General features: G+C 33.8%; 2 protein-coding genes across 3 annotated transcripts; both read left to right on the top strand.

The window, feature by feature from the left end:
* The first annotated feature begins 3,010 nt into the window (after positions 1 to 3,010).
* Positions 3,011 to 8,553, top strand: LOC145561817 (GTPase ERA-like, chloroplastic). Its single transcript, XM_081621934.1, has 9 exons — positions 3,011 to 3,418; positions 4,204 to 4,349; positions 5,002 to 5,142; positions 5,230 to 5,340; positions 6,246 to 6,371; positions 6,566 to 6,664; positions 6,743 to 6,844; positions 7,456 to 7,536; positions 8,092 to 8,553. The coding sequence occupies exons 1-9, from the start codon at positions 3,073 to 3,075 to the stop codon at positions 8,176 to 8,178; spliced, it is 1,239 nt and encodes a 412-aa protein (XP_081478060.1). The 5' UTR covers positions 3,011 to 3,072; the 3' UTR covers positions 8,179 to 8,553.
* Positions 8,554 to 10,930: 2,377 nt separating this feature from the next.
* On the top strand, positions 10,931 to 17,109 carry LOC145561816 (mannan endo-1,4-beta-mannosidase 7-like). Of its 2 annotated transcripts, XM_081621933.1 has the most exons (6): positions 10,931 to 11,500; positions 11,773 to 11,967; positions 12,061 to 12,183; positions 16,180 to 16,405; positions 16,495 to 16,568; positions 16,720 to 17,109. In XM_081621933.1, exons 1-6 carry the CDS (start codon positions 11,156 to 11,158, stop codon positions 16,954 to 16,956), a joined length of 1,200 nt encoding a protein of 399 aa, XP_081478059.1. In that variant the 5' UTR covers positions 10,931 to 11,155; the 3' UTR covers positions 16,957 to 17,109. The 2 variants fall into 2 exon arrangements, with proteins under 2 accessions (XP_081478059.1, XP_081478058.1); XM_081621932.1 differs by lacking the exons at positions 16,180 to 16,405; positions 16,495 to 16,568; positions 16,720 to 17,109 and adding exons at positions 13,324 to 13,526; positions 13,609 to 14,264 and having other exon boundaries at positions 10,967 to 11,500.
* The last annotated feature ends 260 nt before the right edge of the window (positions 17,110 to 17,369 follow it).

Genomic DNA, 17,369 nt, shown 5'->3' with positions numbered 1-17,369 from the left:
AACAATACGCTGTTATTGTTTCCTTTTTTATTAATAAAATAAAAAAAATTATTGTATAAATAACCGAAAATTAGAGTTTATGTGGGTTTTTTTTCACTTTAATACTCATCCATTAGTCATCCGCTCCACCCGTTTCATCCGCGGATGATGGACGGACGGATATGGATGATGGGTGAAGCGAGTGACGGATGGATGTGGATGGAGCGATTAGAATAATGGATGGATGCGGGTGAAGCTCCACCCGATCCGAATCCGATCCATTGCCATCTCTATGCCCAGGTTGTTTAGCAAGCAATTGATGTATTTTTGTGACGATTTATTATTTAGTAGACATGTAATGACTAGTAATAATATTGGTGAAAATGTTCGATTAAATACATAAAAAAAAATAAATAAATAAATGTTCATAGCCCGTTGGATTGACCCGAACCCAAAACTTTGGGCAAGAGTTGAACATTTTTTGGCCCGTAACCTGAAGTGACCCGATCCGAGATGACTCATGACCTGACCCCAACTGGTAAGTCTACGTAGTAATAAAATTATATTAGATTGTAAAGTATATTATTTCAACCGATTAGTACATATATATAACTAGATGTTATACATTTTGAACTGCTTCTTTCGCTCTAAAAAATACTATGATATAAAAAATAAATTTATATGATAATTCTTGAGAATAATAATCTAATTTTTTTTTGAATAAAATTATAATTCAATATGTACATCTAGAATATTGGTATTTTATTGAAAATAAAACTCTAAACTAACAATTTTATCCTAAAATTCTATCAAATTTGATTGAAAATAGAATTCTAAACTTTTTAATGCCAAGTGTCTCATAGCCTGGCTAAAAGTTTAGCTTTATATATTAGTTATATGATGAAAAAAAAAAAAAGTTTTTGGAGGGGAAATTTTTAATATAGTGTTGACACATGTAATCTAAGAATTATTTTGGGGATTAATTTAGTATATTAGTAAGTATAGATTTGGAGGGATAACTCCCTTTTTTATCCCCATCCTAACCCCCCTCATAATCCCTATCCCTCTAAACAAACAAAAGACTTTAAAACCCTCCTCTTTTATCTTAGGGAAATTCTCAATGGTAGCCTCGTATTTTTGTTTTTTCTCAATGGTAGCCAACTTTTTTTTTGGATTCTCAATGGTAGCCTTTAACTTTTTAAAAGTTGTAACCGTAACCTTATTAACAAAAAAAGGTTAAGCAACTGTTAAATATTACTAGAATTAAAGCATTTAACCATGTTTTCTTAAAATAAAAATAATAATAATAAAAAAAAAACATTTAACCATGTTCAATTTTTTTCTTTCTCCTTTCCTTCATGGCTGCCACAATCTTTTCCCCCAATTACCCACCATCCCAGCCACCCTCTCCCCCTCCTCCTTCTCACTGTATCTCCTTTGAGAGCATGGCCATGACAGCCACATGCCACACCCATACAAACCTCTTCCTCCAAACCCCTTTCTAACCACATAAAACTCACCAACAAACCACCCCTTCAACTTCGAGATCCGTAACCCCATTTCCAAGGTTAGCTACACACCGCCGCCACCCCGCCACAAAATCTCCGACAAACAACTGATCAACAAACCCATTTCTCTCTCCTCCCCTTCATGGCTGCCACCCTTCATTTCCCCAACCATGAGCCTTAACGGCTCGATCCCCTTCCCCTTCTCCCACCACAAGTTGTGCCCTTATTTATTTGGAAATCTTAATACTAATTTCGAAATTAAAAAAGGATTGTGAATTCAAATTTGGAAGAGGAAGAGGAAAATCTTACTCAATTTCTCGAATCTGAGGCTCTCTCCCAAGTTTTCGATCAAGTTTGGGGAAAATGGAGGGGGCAGATCAGGTTTCGACGCGAAATCAAAATAGATGGGGAAACGGTGGGCATCGAACTATCGAATGGGGAAAGGGGTGGAAGGGATGGGTGGGTTCTCGGGGTGGTGGTTGTTGTTGTGGTGTTGGGGTAGAATTTCCGTTGGGGGTTGGCCAGGCGCCGACAAACGGTAATGGATGGGGAGACGGTGGTGTGAGGAGGTGTGGTTTTATTTTTTTTTATTATATTTATTATTTTTATAAAAATTAACCTTGGTTTAATATAAAGTTAGATTTAGCAGAAATTTAACGGAAAAACATGATTAAGGTTACGGTTGCAACTTTTAAATAGTTGAAGGCTACCATTGAAAATAAAAAAAAATAAAAAAAAATAAAAAAATTGGCTACCATTGGGAAAAAGCAAAAACATGAGGCTACCACTGAGAATTTCCCTTTATCCTATCCCCCCTCTTTTATCCCTCCAAAATAGGGGTGTCCATTATTCGGATAAAAACCGAAATCCAATCCAATCCAAATCGAATTATCAATTCGGATCGAATCCAAACTTCAAATCGGATCGGATCGGATTGAATTTTTTTGAAAATTCGGATTTTCGGATCGGATCGGATTGACCTTATTCGGATCCAAAAAACCGAAATAACCGAATTATAAAAGCGTTATTTTACAAAAAAATATTGTTAATATTATTCAAGTTAAATTATGTTTATAATTATAATAATTTTAATCATGTAAACTATGTATAAATCATATACTACTATACTTTCAAGAATTGAAATTTTATTATTGCAATTTTATTTTTATAATTCCAAAAAAAATTAGCAACATATTTTAATTCGGATTGGATCCAAATAACCAAATTATAATTCGGATTGGATCGGATTGGATTTGGTAGGTATCAGATTGGATTTGAAAATTAAAAACCGAAATTTATTTCGAATCGGATTAGATTTGGGCTAAATCCAAACTGAAAATCGAATGGACACCCCTACTCCAAACAAACACCCTCTTGGAACTCAAGGTTGTGTAAGAAGCACGTTTTCTGATTGCTTGGGCTAACAAATGGAGAATAGCCCAATATCCCGTTAGTCCAATAGCCCGTTAGTCCAATAGCCCAAGTAAGCACCGTATTATTTTATGATTTTATCGAACAAACAGGAGGGAGAAAGAGGATAACATTACATACAGTTTTACAGAGTAGCAGTGTTGAAGCTCCAACAATGGAGGTTTTAGCAGTTGGCATACCTCATTTAGGAGAGAGGATACTCTCTCATTCCTCAAACCTAATTTCTCTATCTTCATCTCCTTCGCAATTCACTCGATTCCCAACCATTCAACCCAATTTCAGAATTTCTAAGCTCAGAAATTACAGTAGTATTAGCTTGCACGAGAAGCTTCCATTAATTGAAGACGAAGACGAAGACGAAGAAGATAGAAACTTTGAAGATGAATTAATGGCGTCGTCATCATCGTTTCTCTCTCTAAGTGAGAAACCAGATAGAAATTTAGCTTTGCTGGATGATTATGAAATGGAGGAGAGAGATTTTGACCCTAACCATAAAAGTGGTTAGTATTCTTTAAACTTCATGCTTTATTTTTTTTAATTTAGGGTTTCGTAATTTTGCATTTCGAAATTGAAGTTTAGCTTTGTAATGCTTGATGTTGGTTCTATCTTAATATCTTCAAATCTAGGGCAATTTTAACTGAATTTGGTTGTTTAATTGTTTTTAATTGCTGCTGATTTTTGAACTACAACTTGTTGAAGTTTGGTTCTTGCTTTGATAGATTTTATTGTGTTTAGCTATTTGTCAATTGTGATTATGAGTTGATATTAATTATCATGTGGCATTTTTGAGTGTTTAATTGCTTAATTGATTCACTTTCAAGGTTTTGTTAACTTGTATGGAGTAGTATGTAAGGAAACGTTTCTTTGGAGACGTCGGATAAGGCGATAGGATTGGAATAATGTGTTAAGAAAGTGTTGGGGAGGCTGCTATTGATTATGCTATTCAGGTGATTGTAATGGGGAATTGGTTGTGCACTTGTGCAGGCTGTCAATTGGGATTTAGTTGTTTTAAATAGGACTATCGTAATATTCGTAATGCACTTATAAGTTTCTAATCTTTGGTAGATACTAAGTCAGGGGATTCGAGTTATTGAGTGATTCCTACATTGCCTCCACCTAGTTAATATGCAGAATTAACAGATGTTTGATTATGTTATTCATTATTTTCAAACTTTTTGGGCTTCTGTATGAGTCTATTCTCCAACTTTTTTTGGGGGGGTTATGGTAAGATGTTATAAAAATATGCTTCTTTTTCCTTGAGATTACATTTTAATGTCATTTACAGGATATGTGGCTGTGGTGGGCAAGCCAAACGTTGGGAAAAGCACTCTTATAAATCAAATGGTTGGTCAGAAGCTGTCAATTGTTACAGATAAACCTCAGACTACCAGACATCGAATCCTTGGTATATGTTCTGGCCCAGATCATCAGGTTTGAATTTCCCTGTAAACGATGGCCTTGTGACGTCTAATACGGAGTATTTCTTTATAGAAGACAATAGCTTTAATGGCTAAATGTTATTTCCTGTGTGGAATCTTCTATAGCTTCTTCTTCTTTTTTTTTTGGGTTCTTTGAAGTTTGAACTTTTGAAGTGTGATTAAGCATGGTGGTGTTTTGATAAACCCAGGCCTGTTACGCGTTTAATGAGTAAACTTTGTCTGGTGACATTCCTGTTTAATGATGGTATCTTCTGTTGACATGATTGGCACATGTTGTCTGTATATCTTCTATCTTTCTTGATAGCATTAACCATTATGAAATAAAATTGACCATGCTTTATGGTAAATTAGGGAATACTTGACATCAGTCCAAGGTGCTGCATCGTGCGATTTTTTCCTAGGCAGTAGGGAAACAAATGGCATGTACCATTGTATTGTCTATATAGAAAGTTAGTGACCTGGTGATGCAGTTCAATTGCTTGTGAAATTCTTTGTTAAGGTTTGCATTAATCTATTCTATTTATTCAATTATCATCTTAATTGATTTTCTTTCCAAGGGTAGCCCTTGAATGTTTGTGTTTTCCTGTTCACAAAGTATATAGAACTTACTACAATTATTAAGTCCAGCTGTTAATAGCTTGCAGATTATACTTTATGATACACCTGGAGTTATTGAGAAGAAGATGCACCAATTGGACTCTATGATGATGAAGAATGTCCGAAGTGCTGCCATCAATGCAGATTGCGTAGTTGTTGTGGTAGATGCGTGTAAGATGCCTGAAAAGGTTTGCTCCTCAGCTCTTATCGTCTATCAGCAATCAGAATCTCAAATTTCTCGATTAACTGACATATTTTCCTATTATTTTTTTCAGTTAGATGAAGTGCTTGCTGGTGTAGGAGAGTTGAAGGACAAGTTACCCACCTTACTTGTTCTAAATAAAAAGGATCTCATTAAGCCTGGTGAAATTGCTAAAAAACTCCAGGTTTGTATATTCCTAAAGCAATTGTTTATATATGTCTTTGCTGTGCATCGCACAATGTTTACACTGTTGAACAAAGGAGTATTTTCATTTTTATTTTCTATTTCGTATGGTGTCCAGTTACAGAAAAAATGTTTCTTTGCCATAATTTTCAAATTGCTGGGTTAACATTTGTGTACCTTCTATGTCAAAGTATTTACACTTTAACTTTTGAGTTCAAATTTAAAATAGTTGACTGAATTTTTCCCTCATTCAAACATCAAAATACAATCATGTGAGGTCTTGTTTGATTTATCTCATTGAGTATGTTTTGAGAGTATAGAATTTGTATGCTTCTTCCATCCAGATAACTTCACTGGATAACCAGTAAGCCATTAAAAAGGTTAGCTCTTATGAAATTATTGAGTGGGGAGAAAATTATAGAAGCAGTAAGAAAAAAAAAAAAATTATCATGTTACATATTAAAATGGACAAGACCTACTCATATAGGGTTTTGTGGATCATGGTTCTTGGATTGCCTGCACATGTGAATGAATATATCTGGCCTGGTCCTTTGACCTTTATAATGATAGGAAGTTATTTCAGGATATCGTATGATGTGTTTCAAGATTAAATGTCATTGGATGGAGGAAGGGATCATGAAGTTCCGATGAACTTTCTACAGGTAGTTTATTTGTAGGGTGTTAATTATGTCATGCTAGTATAAATGTATGTTATGCACAATGTTGCACAGCCATACGGCCCATACTGGATTTAATTTTTATAAATCAGACAGAATGTATGTGGTATATGTTTTCTGGTTTCATTGATTTATATAATCTTCCTTGCAAAAAACTGTATGTATGAATATGTTTGAACTTATTTCATAATTTGATGCTTGTTTGACACCCTACTCCTGCTTGTTTCAGTGGTACGAGAAGTTTACCGATGTGGATGAGGTTATGCCTGTGAGTGCTAAACATGGACATGGAGTTGATGATGTCAAAGATTGGATTTTATCAAAACTTCCCCTTGGTCCACCATATTATCCAAAAGTATTAGCTCGTGCCTTTAGCTTTTTGTGAGATGATTGTTTTTTGCTCCATTTGTTTGTCACCAATGCGTTCAGCACAACTGGTCATCTTGGAAGATGATTTACTTGTTCTCAGTTAATGTTTTTAAAATTATAAGTGAAAAGGATGACAAATTTTCAGCTGAATCTTAATATCCTTTTGTTCTTGATTGGCAGGACATTGCCAGTGAACACCCTGAAAGATTTTTTGTGGGTGAAATTGTTAGGGAAAAAATCTTTTTGCAATACAAGAATGAAGTTCCATATGCATGCCAGGTAATTTTCCACTATATTGCCTGAGGCATTTTCGCTGCATGCAGTCCTAAGTCCTAATTTCAATGCCAAATTATGCAGGTTAATGTTGTGAGTTATAAATCAAGACCAGGTGCAAAAGATTTTATTCAAGTGGAGGTTGTTGTTGAGAAGAATTCACAAAAGATCATCCTTATTGGAAAGGTAAGGGATTATGGCTCTATCAAGATTGTGTTTGATGGTTGCTATTGCATTTTGACTCTTATATGTAGTCAAGACAACCACCACCTCTCCACTGAAATTTTATTTGACTTGTTGGTTTTTACATGCAACAGCTCCAGAAATTCTTTTTACACATGATGGACTCTTGATCATGACTAATTAAATTAGCCTCTTTAACCCCCCCCCCCTCAAAGTTTCAAGGTGGGGGACTGTTCATTTTTTAAGAAATGTAGGTTATGTATGGTAATTTTGGTTTGGAAAACAATTAGGAATGCACTTCTGGGTATTACTGTTATACTTATTTTTTGGAAGTGATACCAAATTCAACTTATATCTTATGCAACATGGTGTGCTTGATTTAAAAATTACTGAGCCACTGACTTTTGTGGGCAGTCTTGTGTGGCATTCATAGGTTTCTGATTGCTTCCATTTTTTCCTTCTTGGTATGAATTGCTATCATATTTTGAGCCGCTGTTGCTCATTGTCCTCTTGTCCTAGTATTTGCTATAAAATTTTGTGTTGATTGCATTGCTGGTTTGGACCTTGCTCTGTTTTCTTCTCAGAATATTTAAGTTGATTCTGAATCTTTGTAGGAGGGAAGAGCTTTGAAATTGCTAGCGACTGCTGCACGCCTTGACATAGAAGACTTTTTGCAGAAGAAAGTGTTTCTAGAGGTAACTGATTTAGAAATATCCTATCGGCCTATCCCTCTCTACCCAGCACACACAGATGCATGCTAAAAAACTGTGGAGAGAATACACAAATCTCCATTTTCATTTGAAAGATTCCAATTTTTTGGTGAAATAATTATTATTGTAGCAAATGCAGAATTTCCAAATATATGATTACACTGTTCATTATCTCATTTTAAACTGGAGTCAATGTCGCTTCAGTTTAGTGAATATCTTCAGCCTCATATTTTTTTTATGTATTTGGAAGTGTGGAACTCCTCCTTAACCATGCTGATACTCTTGATAGTTTGTTCATAAAACACCAGAGTTTGTGCCTTGGTGGCTAGATTTGCATGTGAGCCCAGTCCTTTCACCTTTAGAATGGACTAGTTTTTTTTTTTTTTTTTTTTTTTTTTTTTTTTTTTTTTTTTTTTTTTTTTTTTTAGTATTAGCAAATTGGGTTTTGGTTATTACAGTGATGTTATAGTTATATTGCTACCCCTTCCAAAAGTTGTTTTTTCACTGAAATCATTGGTAACTTGGAGCTATTGTTTACAGGTGGAAGTCAAAGTGAAAGAAAAATGGAGACAAGATGAAGGGCTTCTCAAACGCTATGGATATGGTGGCCAGATACAAGTTTTTTAAAAACAGGGTTTTTTTTACTGGCTCGCTGGCTATATCGCTCCCCTCCCTGCTCTGTGCACATTTTATGTGAAGAAGACCAGGTGGGAGTTCCCTGTAACTGTTCTCTATTTAGATTGTAGATATGCAGCAATTTATTTTATAATCATTAGATTGCTTCTACATCTTTTGTGCCTTAATATCTGTTTCTTGTATGCTTTTTTCTTTTTTCTCAATTTTCCTTTCACTCATACTCACTTGATAGGAGAAATTAAAGTGTAATTGATATGTAGATGTACTATGTCTTGTAATTTGAGTTTGCTGATATGATTATGGTTCTGGGGTTTTCTCCCCACATGTTTCATCTTTAAATCATACGGAGTACAACATTCATTTTTCTTTGGCAATTATCTTTATGCGTACAACATACGCAATTTCTTACATCTGTGTCATATTCTAAATTTCTAATCATACAACAGTACAAATTATTCATCAGCTTCTCAAGGGCTTCTTTTTTTCCATTTTTTTTTTTTTTTTAAATAAAATATCCTGGCATCTGAACAGAAATCATGATGGATAGATTAAGTAAAATTTAACCTATTTATCTCATATGCTTACTGCAACAACTGTTCGTTTATCTGTAACATGAACATGTTTTATACTTTGTATAAATGAATTGTGGAGCTTGTTTGATAAATGAGTTAGAGATGGTGTTGTTTATGTGTTGATTGTTGAAGAGCATTTTGTCTATATATGCTTGTGAAAAGTTCAGAGCTAAATGAGCTTGGATGTGAATATTCAGCTCAGGTTGGTTATGCTACCGACATATCATAGTAGTCATGGATGATTGATAGATCCTCCCTCCAATATGACCAAGAGTAAGTGATGCGTATATGAGTACTACTGTAATGGTAGTTGTTTGACCGGTTGGTAAGAAAAATATAGGACCAGGCTTTAATTTGGAGTCAGATAAGATAGGGAAGGGAAACTAGGGTCGGTTACGCAAAATCTTTATCATGTGACACCAAAAACAGCTTCTTAGTGCACAAAATCTAAAGCCTCTCATGGTAGAGTTGTGTCGCTCAGCCTCATAGTAGTTACTTTTATCACTCCTTTGGTATCCCCTTACTTTTTCCTATTAGGGCGGATTTAACGAGGGAAAATAATACGAAGTAGATCAAATTTATTGGAGCCAAGGTAAGAGTAAAACTGATCTTTATGCAAAATTTTTATATAGGGTTAGTTTTAGGGGCATATATAAAAGAAAAATGAAGTGAACAAAAAGATGGAAGAGAGTATTGACGTAGGAAGAGGCCCTACACTACATTGAGATAATTTGTAGTATCTTTAAGAAAATGGGTAGCTTCATTGTCCACAGTATTGGATGGACAAGATCACGAGATATGTTTGTAGGAAAAAGCATGGGAATGAGGATCCGCAGATTACGCCATTAACTGCTTCAGATTTCACTAGACCTAAAAAGTTAGGGACAATCTCCTTTATTAATAAACTTGTTGGAACCCAACCCACCCCCTATCTTGGGGGTCGGCACCGCAACTGCCGCATTGATGAACTCCTTTCTCTTTTATTTACCTTTGAAACTTTTTCAAAAGTTGAAGAACAAATTATCTCATACTAGTATTCGTAGTAACTTGAAAATTAAGTCAGCCTAAGAGTTAGTATTATATATTCCTGGATCACGGTACTTCATACCCAATATACTTGAGTTATTTTGCCTAAATTTTATGTTATTTTGCTTAAAACCTTGTGTTATTTTGTTAAAATAATATGTTATTTACTTATTTACTTCAACATCATGCATAAAAAAAAAATAATAATAAAAAAATAAAAAATAAAACATGTATTTATTAAAATAATATGTACTTATTTAAAAAATAAAATATATATAAATTAAAATAATAAGAGGTTGACATCAAAATAACATGAATTTTATAAACCTGGAGTATAGCAAAAGGATCAATGTTGAATTCAAAAAACAACATGCAAATCTAAAATAACATATACTTATTTTAAAATAACATATACGAAATATATAAATTGAAATAACAAGAACTTCATATTAAAATAACATAAATTTTATAAACTTGGAGTACCATGCACGCGGTACTCCAGGAGTAGCAAATTTGCGTTAAAGTTAAATTCATTTGAAGTTCAAACTTATTTGGACTCTATTTGGGGGAAAAAAGAAAAATACTAATGAAGATGAAAGCAACATCAAGTGCTGGTCATATTAGGTTCTATGACTTCTATCATGTAACTATTGATCAAAGTGAAAGCAGCATCAGTTGTTGATGTAATATACCCCGTACTTTTAGTGTAGCGGTGTGATTAACTAAAATAAAGAAAAGGTAAATTAACACTACTCACTTCCCTATTACTCGTAATGAAGAGTAATTCATGCAGTAGTAGTCATTAATACGGAGCGGTAGAACACGAGGTGGGCCTCTAGGATGCGTCGATGCACATGGGTTACTTCAATATCGTATGCCTCTAATGCTTTCAGCTTCATGCCGCGTGTTTCCTCCTAAATTCACACCTTTACACCATTTTTAGTTTTTGCATTCCTTAATCAGAAAACTTAAACCATCTGTCAGGCTGTATTATCTATTGTAATGCACTCGGTTATATCTAGAGTTAAAGCAACGAAATAGCTTAAGGTCCAAGTTGGATACACATAAGACGCTCTGGTATTCTAGAGTTTGATATTTGTTACAATTATACCTCAAAAAACGACATAAAATTTTTAAGGACTACTATAAAGTAAACAAAATAAAGGAAAGGATTCAAAACTTGAGCACCACAAAAGACAGGGGATCCTACCACAGTACTGCACAAGCCACAAAATTCAAGTTAACCCTGATTCCATTCCTTGATAAAAAGACTTCAATTGTCTCTTCTACTTTCCCAATTTCCACCCACTTTCTTCCAAACAAACCCAACTATTTTCTTAACTTGCATTTTATTTCTAGAGAGAGAAAAAATGAAACACCTGAAATTGTTTCTGACAGTCTTACTAGTAATCCAACAATGTCATACATTCTTCAAAGTTGATGCTGGTGTAATAAGAAGAAGAGTAGGAGATGGGTTCATCAGAGTTAGAGGAACTCGATTTTTATTAAATGGTTCACCTTACTATGCAAATGGGTTCAATGCTTACTGGCTCATGTACATGGCTTCTGACCCTTCTCAACGTTACTTGGTCTCCAATGTCTTCCGTGAGGCTTTCTCCCACGGCCTCACTGTCGCACGAACTTGGGCGTTTAATGACGGAGGTGACCGCGCTCTCCAACTCTCCCCTGGCTCCTATGATGAGCATGTCTTCCAGGTTCTTTTTTACACTTGTGCTTTTTTATTTTACTGTCGAGTCTAATAGGTTGGTGTTAGAGATCAGTAAAATTTTGTCCATCTCAACCACTACTACAGGTTTGTAACACACTAAATAACAATCATAACATGTACAAATGTTCCACCACAATATCCTATATTCCTATGTACTTACTACTCTACCTAGTAAATATGAGATCGGACTGTTTTGTTGATCTAGAGTTTGTTATTATTTGTTGGGTGTGACCATTGTTTATTAAATTTTTATGACAGGGGTTGGATTTTGTGATAGCTGAGGCAAGGAAACATGGGATAAAGCTGATATTAAGCTTTGCAAATAACTATGAAAGCATGGGAGGGAAGAAGCAATATGTGAACTGGGCTAAGAATCAAGGCCAATATCTTTCTTCTGATGATGAATTTTTCTCTAATTCTGTTGTTAAGGGTTTCTACAAGAACCATATCAAGGTAAATAATTTGAAGTTTTATACCAGTAGAAAAATTTGTATAGTTATAATTATAAATGCTTGAAATTTCATCTACAAAAATGTTTTTGTGTAGGCTGTTCTTACTAGGCGTAACACAATAAATGGTGTGACATACATGAATGACCCAACAATTATGGCTTGGGAGCTTATGAATGAACCAAGGTGTACATCAGACCCTTCTGGAAAAACCATTCAGGTTTTGCTCTTTTTCAGCCTTTAGCTTCTCTGTTTTATATTCTAAGTGACTGCCCATTTACTATCTTGTATGGTCTTGTTAGATTTGACACGCATTTAGAAATATTAAATTTTTATTGTTTTATTAATATTCTACATAACTAAAAAATTTAAAGACATGCTTTGTGAATGTGAAAAGACAAATGGAGCAAATAAATAATTTATTTGAATAGTCAATATTCTCGGATGTCTTATAATTGTTGTTAAGTTTTTAATAACAAGCAAAAGCTTTGAATATGTCATTAAACTAAATAATGTTGTATGTTACTCCACTTGATCTTAAATGCTTAATTACTCCCTCAGTCATACAACAATTATCATGTTTAAGAAATGGAGAAATTAGCAAATACAGAAGTAACAGAACATACTGTTTCTGAAATATTCTTTGACTTCTCAGTTCTCACCAATGCATCTAACGTAGTTCTTGATCTTACATACACAAGTATGATGCTCCTCATGCTCTCACTGCAAGCGTTATGCTCAATGCATTTACGAATTTTATTCTGGAATTTAGTACTTGTGGAATTTCATTTGAGAAATTTTTCTAGTTGATCTCTCTCTTATTTTCAATCATAAAAGAGTGAAAATTCCATTAGTTTTTTGTCTGCCGACACTATGAATTGCATACTTCCCAGTGAAAAAATCTACTGGGGTCCAATTTTACTACATGCTCCACTTAAATCTAAAAAAGTTTCCTTTAAGAGTGTAGTCCCACTATTTAACTTTAATCTTAAACTTTGATCTCTCTTTATGCTTTTATAAAGTGCAATTAGTATATGTTTAAACTGTGCAGTACAATAAATACAAGTTGAAAGAAAAAACAATATGATCATGCATTAGGGGTAGAAATAATAGTTCAAATTTATCATAATTATAGTTATGAAAAGAAATTTGAATTAAGATTAATCTTAACATTATTGTTTTAGGAAAAGTGAGAACTTTTCTAATCTCAGACGCGAAGAGTGCAACTTTTTTGTACATTCATAGGAATAGTTTGAAAAATGAAAAGGTTTTTAAGATAAGTTGCCCAAATGTGAGCTATGCTCACTATGCAAGAAATGTAAGTTATTGGTTGGAGACTAACTGAGTTTTTTACATATAGGCCTGGATCACTGAGATGGCTGCTCATGTTAAGTCCATAGATAGAAACCATTTGCTTGAAGCTGGTTTAGAAGGATTTTATGGATCTTCTCATCCCGAGAAGCTTCATAACAATCCAAACTTCAACATTGGGACGGATTTCATTGCCAACAATCAAGTTCCCGGGATTGATTTTGCAACTGTCCACGCATATCCTGATCAATGGTAAAGCATCTCGAAAAGATATTATTTCTTTTCATTCACTGCTTTCAGGATCCTGGTTTTTAATTTTATTGCACATCAACAGGTTGTCTAACTTGAATGATCAAACTGAGCTTGCCTTTGTGAACAACTGGTTGACATCTCACATTGAGGATGCTCAAAATATTCTCCGAAAGCCATTGCTTTTGGCAGAGTTTGGAAAATCAGACAAAGATCCTGGATTCAGTACTACTCAGAGGGACAGATTATTTGCAAATGTTTACAGCCAGCTATACTCATCGGCTAAGAGAGGAGGTGCAGCTGCTGGTGGATTGTTCTGGCAGCTCTTAACCGAAGGAATAGAGTCATATGGAGATGGTTACACAATTGTTCTTAGCAAAAATCCTTCGACTGCCAGCTTGATTGCCCAACAATCCCGTAAACTCTTTCTAGTCAGGAAGATTTTCGCGAGAATGAGGAATGTTGAGTTGTGGAAAAGGGCAAGGGAGATAAGGAATGGAGTAAATTAATCCATGATTGGCCTGTGATAAAATAGACATTTCATCTAGTGCATACTAAGAGATGGGATTTTGTAAAAGAGTGTTCCTTCCTTAGTGATGAATTTTCGTTCGTCCAAGGGAGTGATGCTATTTACACAAGTAATTCCTAGATAACTTATATGTGTGGTTTGATGTGAGTTCAGTAATTTGTAAAACCTTGTGATTGTTGCAGACAGATTCAAGAGCAGTTGTTATTCACTTATTACTCCCATGTTGGTGCCACATTTCTACGGATGATAAATTGGTAAACATGACATTTCCAATTTAGAAATGTTTGGAAATGTCAGGCAAATACATAGAAGAAGAGGAAGTATTTAATTGTCTTTGTAAGAAATTATAAAATTGATTTTATAATTGAGATTAAGCCCATAATATAACAACAGCATTGAGATAATTCCAGCACATGCATACCTAATTGAGAGTTGAGACATGACTATATATTTTGTTTAGGTAGAAATCACTAACATTATTGATTAATATGGATTATGGAAATTGTAAAGAAAGTCAAAATGAAAAACTTAAAAATAAAAAAAATTAATATTAAAAAAGGAACAAAGGAAGTACTCTGTGGATGTTAGTGTTAGGCTGTTAGCTGGTTTGACTATCTAACTATACTAATTGGTTTGAAGAACTGATTGTAAATACCTTATTTAACTAACTGATTGTATTAATTGGTTTGACTTATTGATTGTAAATACTTAGTTTGGCTAGCTATGGGTGGTGACCAAGACATGAGGATAAATCTCATTTAAATCATTGTATTGACGACTCTCTTTACATGAAAAAATAAAACTCTGAAAGAATGTCAACTACTCAACGTCTCTTATTTAAATATATGTACATAATGTACTCATGAATTGCACATTCTATAAATTATAAACTAAAATAATCAATCCCAAAAATGTTGAATGGATTAGCAATTAAAAAAAGTATAAAATCTTTGTTGATAGATCTTTTTTTTTTTCTTTCTGTTTTTTTTTTTTTTTTTTTTTTTAAGAATCTTTGTTGATAAGGTTACACACAAGGTCCCAATTCTTAAATAGTATAAAAATACATATGCACCATACGTTCATACTTCCATACTACAACTTCCAAGAAATCAACTAATTATTTATTTATTTTTAATTACGTTTATCAACTCCATCATTCCTAATTATTGAATCATTTGCTTTTGGATATAAAAACAATTTTAAACTTTTAACACATTTTTTTGTTGCTGAATTTTCTCATGACGTCCAATGCTTTGACCCACAATTACTATTTATACTAACTTAACTTTTTGTTCACTTCCATCTATCAACCATTGTTCTCCTTAATAAGCTTCTTCCCCAAAAATTGCTACTTTTTTGTGAAAAACATAAGCACATAGTTTCCATAAATAAAAGTACACCAAAAGAAAAGAAAGAAAGAAAAAAAAAAGAAGAAGAAGAAGAAGAATAATGGGTGAAAAGTTCATAGAAATTCCTGCTTTAAAGTTCGAGCATGTTGAAAAAAACATCAATGTTCTTGAGCATGAGCTTTCACTGGATTGCTCTTCTAAATTTCAGTCTTTTCTTTTCTCTCCTCAATTTGAATCCACTCTCAATCGATTGGTGAGGTTTTTTTTTTTTTTTGTTAATTTTCCTAGTTAAGTTCAACTTGGTTCTTAATCATTAGTACATAAATATCTCAGCATATCAAATGATTAAAGGATGTAATAGTATGATTAATTAATATCTCTTTAGTGCAACACTAGTGGATTAAACTTTTCAAAAACACAATTTAAACTTCTAATATCATTGATTATGTAACGGTAAAGATATTACTCCGTACTTTATATATATATAATAAAGTTGTCGGTGAAAGTACGTATATGTCGAGATAAGATCCAACAAAACTCCACAGAGTCAAATTTTCTTTTACTAGTACATATGAGTCACAATAATTACATGGCTAAAGAGAATATAAGTGTAAAATGAGTATGATTTTATTCTACGTTACGTGTGTAGTTTATACAAGTATGATTTTGCTGCGATTGAAAAAGGACAACATTAGAGTATTAATTGGTGCATTATTAATATTGGCTAAAGTTGATATTAATAAGTAACTTACATGGTTGTTGTATGACTGATATACAGAGTAAATGGGCGATTACTGTAATATTTGCTATTGTATTCATTTGGAGACGTGATGCTGAAGCTGCTTGGGTTACCATAGGTTCTGTTGTCAACTCATTGCTGTGTATTGCTTTGAAAAGAATATTGAATCAAGACCGTCCGATTGGCAACACCAAATCGGACCCTGGCATGCCCTCGTGCCATGGCCAATACATCTTTTATGCTGTCATGTATTTCATTCTCTCAAGTAATTCCCTTCTTTATGTCTTGAACTTATTAGTAAAAATTACAAAAATAAGCCAAGGTTGATCATCTAATGTGCTGTATCTCCTGCAGTGTTTCAGAGGCTTGGGGTGAACGAAATAACCGTGATCGTTGCTGTTGTTATCCTGGCGATTGGTTCATATCTGGTAAGGACTAAGGACCATAACGCCTATAAGTACTACTTGGCCTTTTATTTTGATACTCAACTTAACTTAATTGTGCATTTTGGCTTATAAATAATTAATACTTCTTCCGTGCCAGAATAATCTTAATTTCTTTTTCGGACTAATTGTGCAGGCGTGGCTACGAGTCTCACAGAAATTCCACACGATGAACCAAGTGATAGTAGGTGCTATCTTCGGTTCATACTTTTCGATTTTATGGCTATGGTCTTGGAATGATATTGTTTTTGAAGCATTCAACTCAAATTTGTGGGTTCAAGTTTCTATCTTGGTGGCATTTGCTATGTGTTGCTTGGCGATCCAATTATACGTTATACTTAAGTCAATTAAGTGGTTTACAAAAGATCGATGATAGTATTAACAACTTGAAAATAACTGACATTCATGTAAATTTTATAGCATGGGAGTTTCTTTTACCAAGTACGAATTGAAAAGTGAGAACATTTCATCCCATTCTCACTCTTCTTTTGCTAGATTAGTTTCAAAATACAAGTATATATTTATTAAAAATAATCCTAGTTGTTAAAGTTACGCATTAAAATGCGTAAAAATTTAAATGTTTATACTTGTAATACAGGGACGAAGTTAATAGATGATTGACATGATTCCTTTTCTCTCGTACACACTGATGGTCTTGAAATTAATTAATGCCCCCTTGACGTCTCTATTATATGGCTACACTTTGTCATTCATGAAGTTAATAGACGTTCATTGTGCTCCGCTAATTTTTACCATATACTCTGTATTATAAATAAGTACTCGTAT

This window comes from Chenopodium album, chromosome 10 (assembly GCF_948465745.1).
Source record: "Chenopodium album chromosome 10, dcCheAlbu1.1, whole genome shotgun sequence".
NCBI lineage: Eukaryota > Viridiplantae > Streptophyta > Magnoliopsida > Caryophyllales > Amaranthaceae > Chenopodium > Chenopodium album.
The sequence above is the reverse complement of the archived record's forward strand: the minus strand, read 5'-3'. Positions and strand labels throughout refer to the sequence as shown.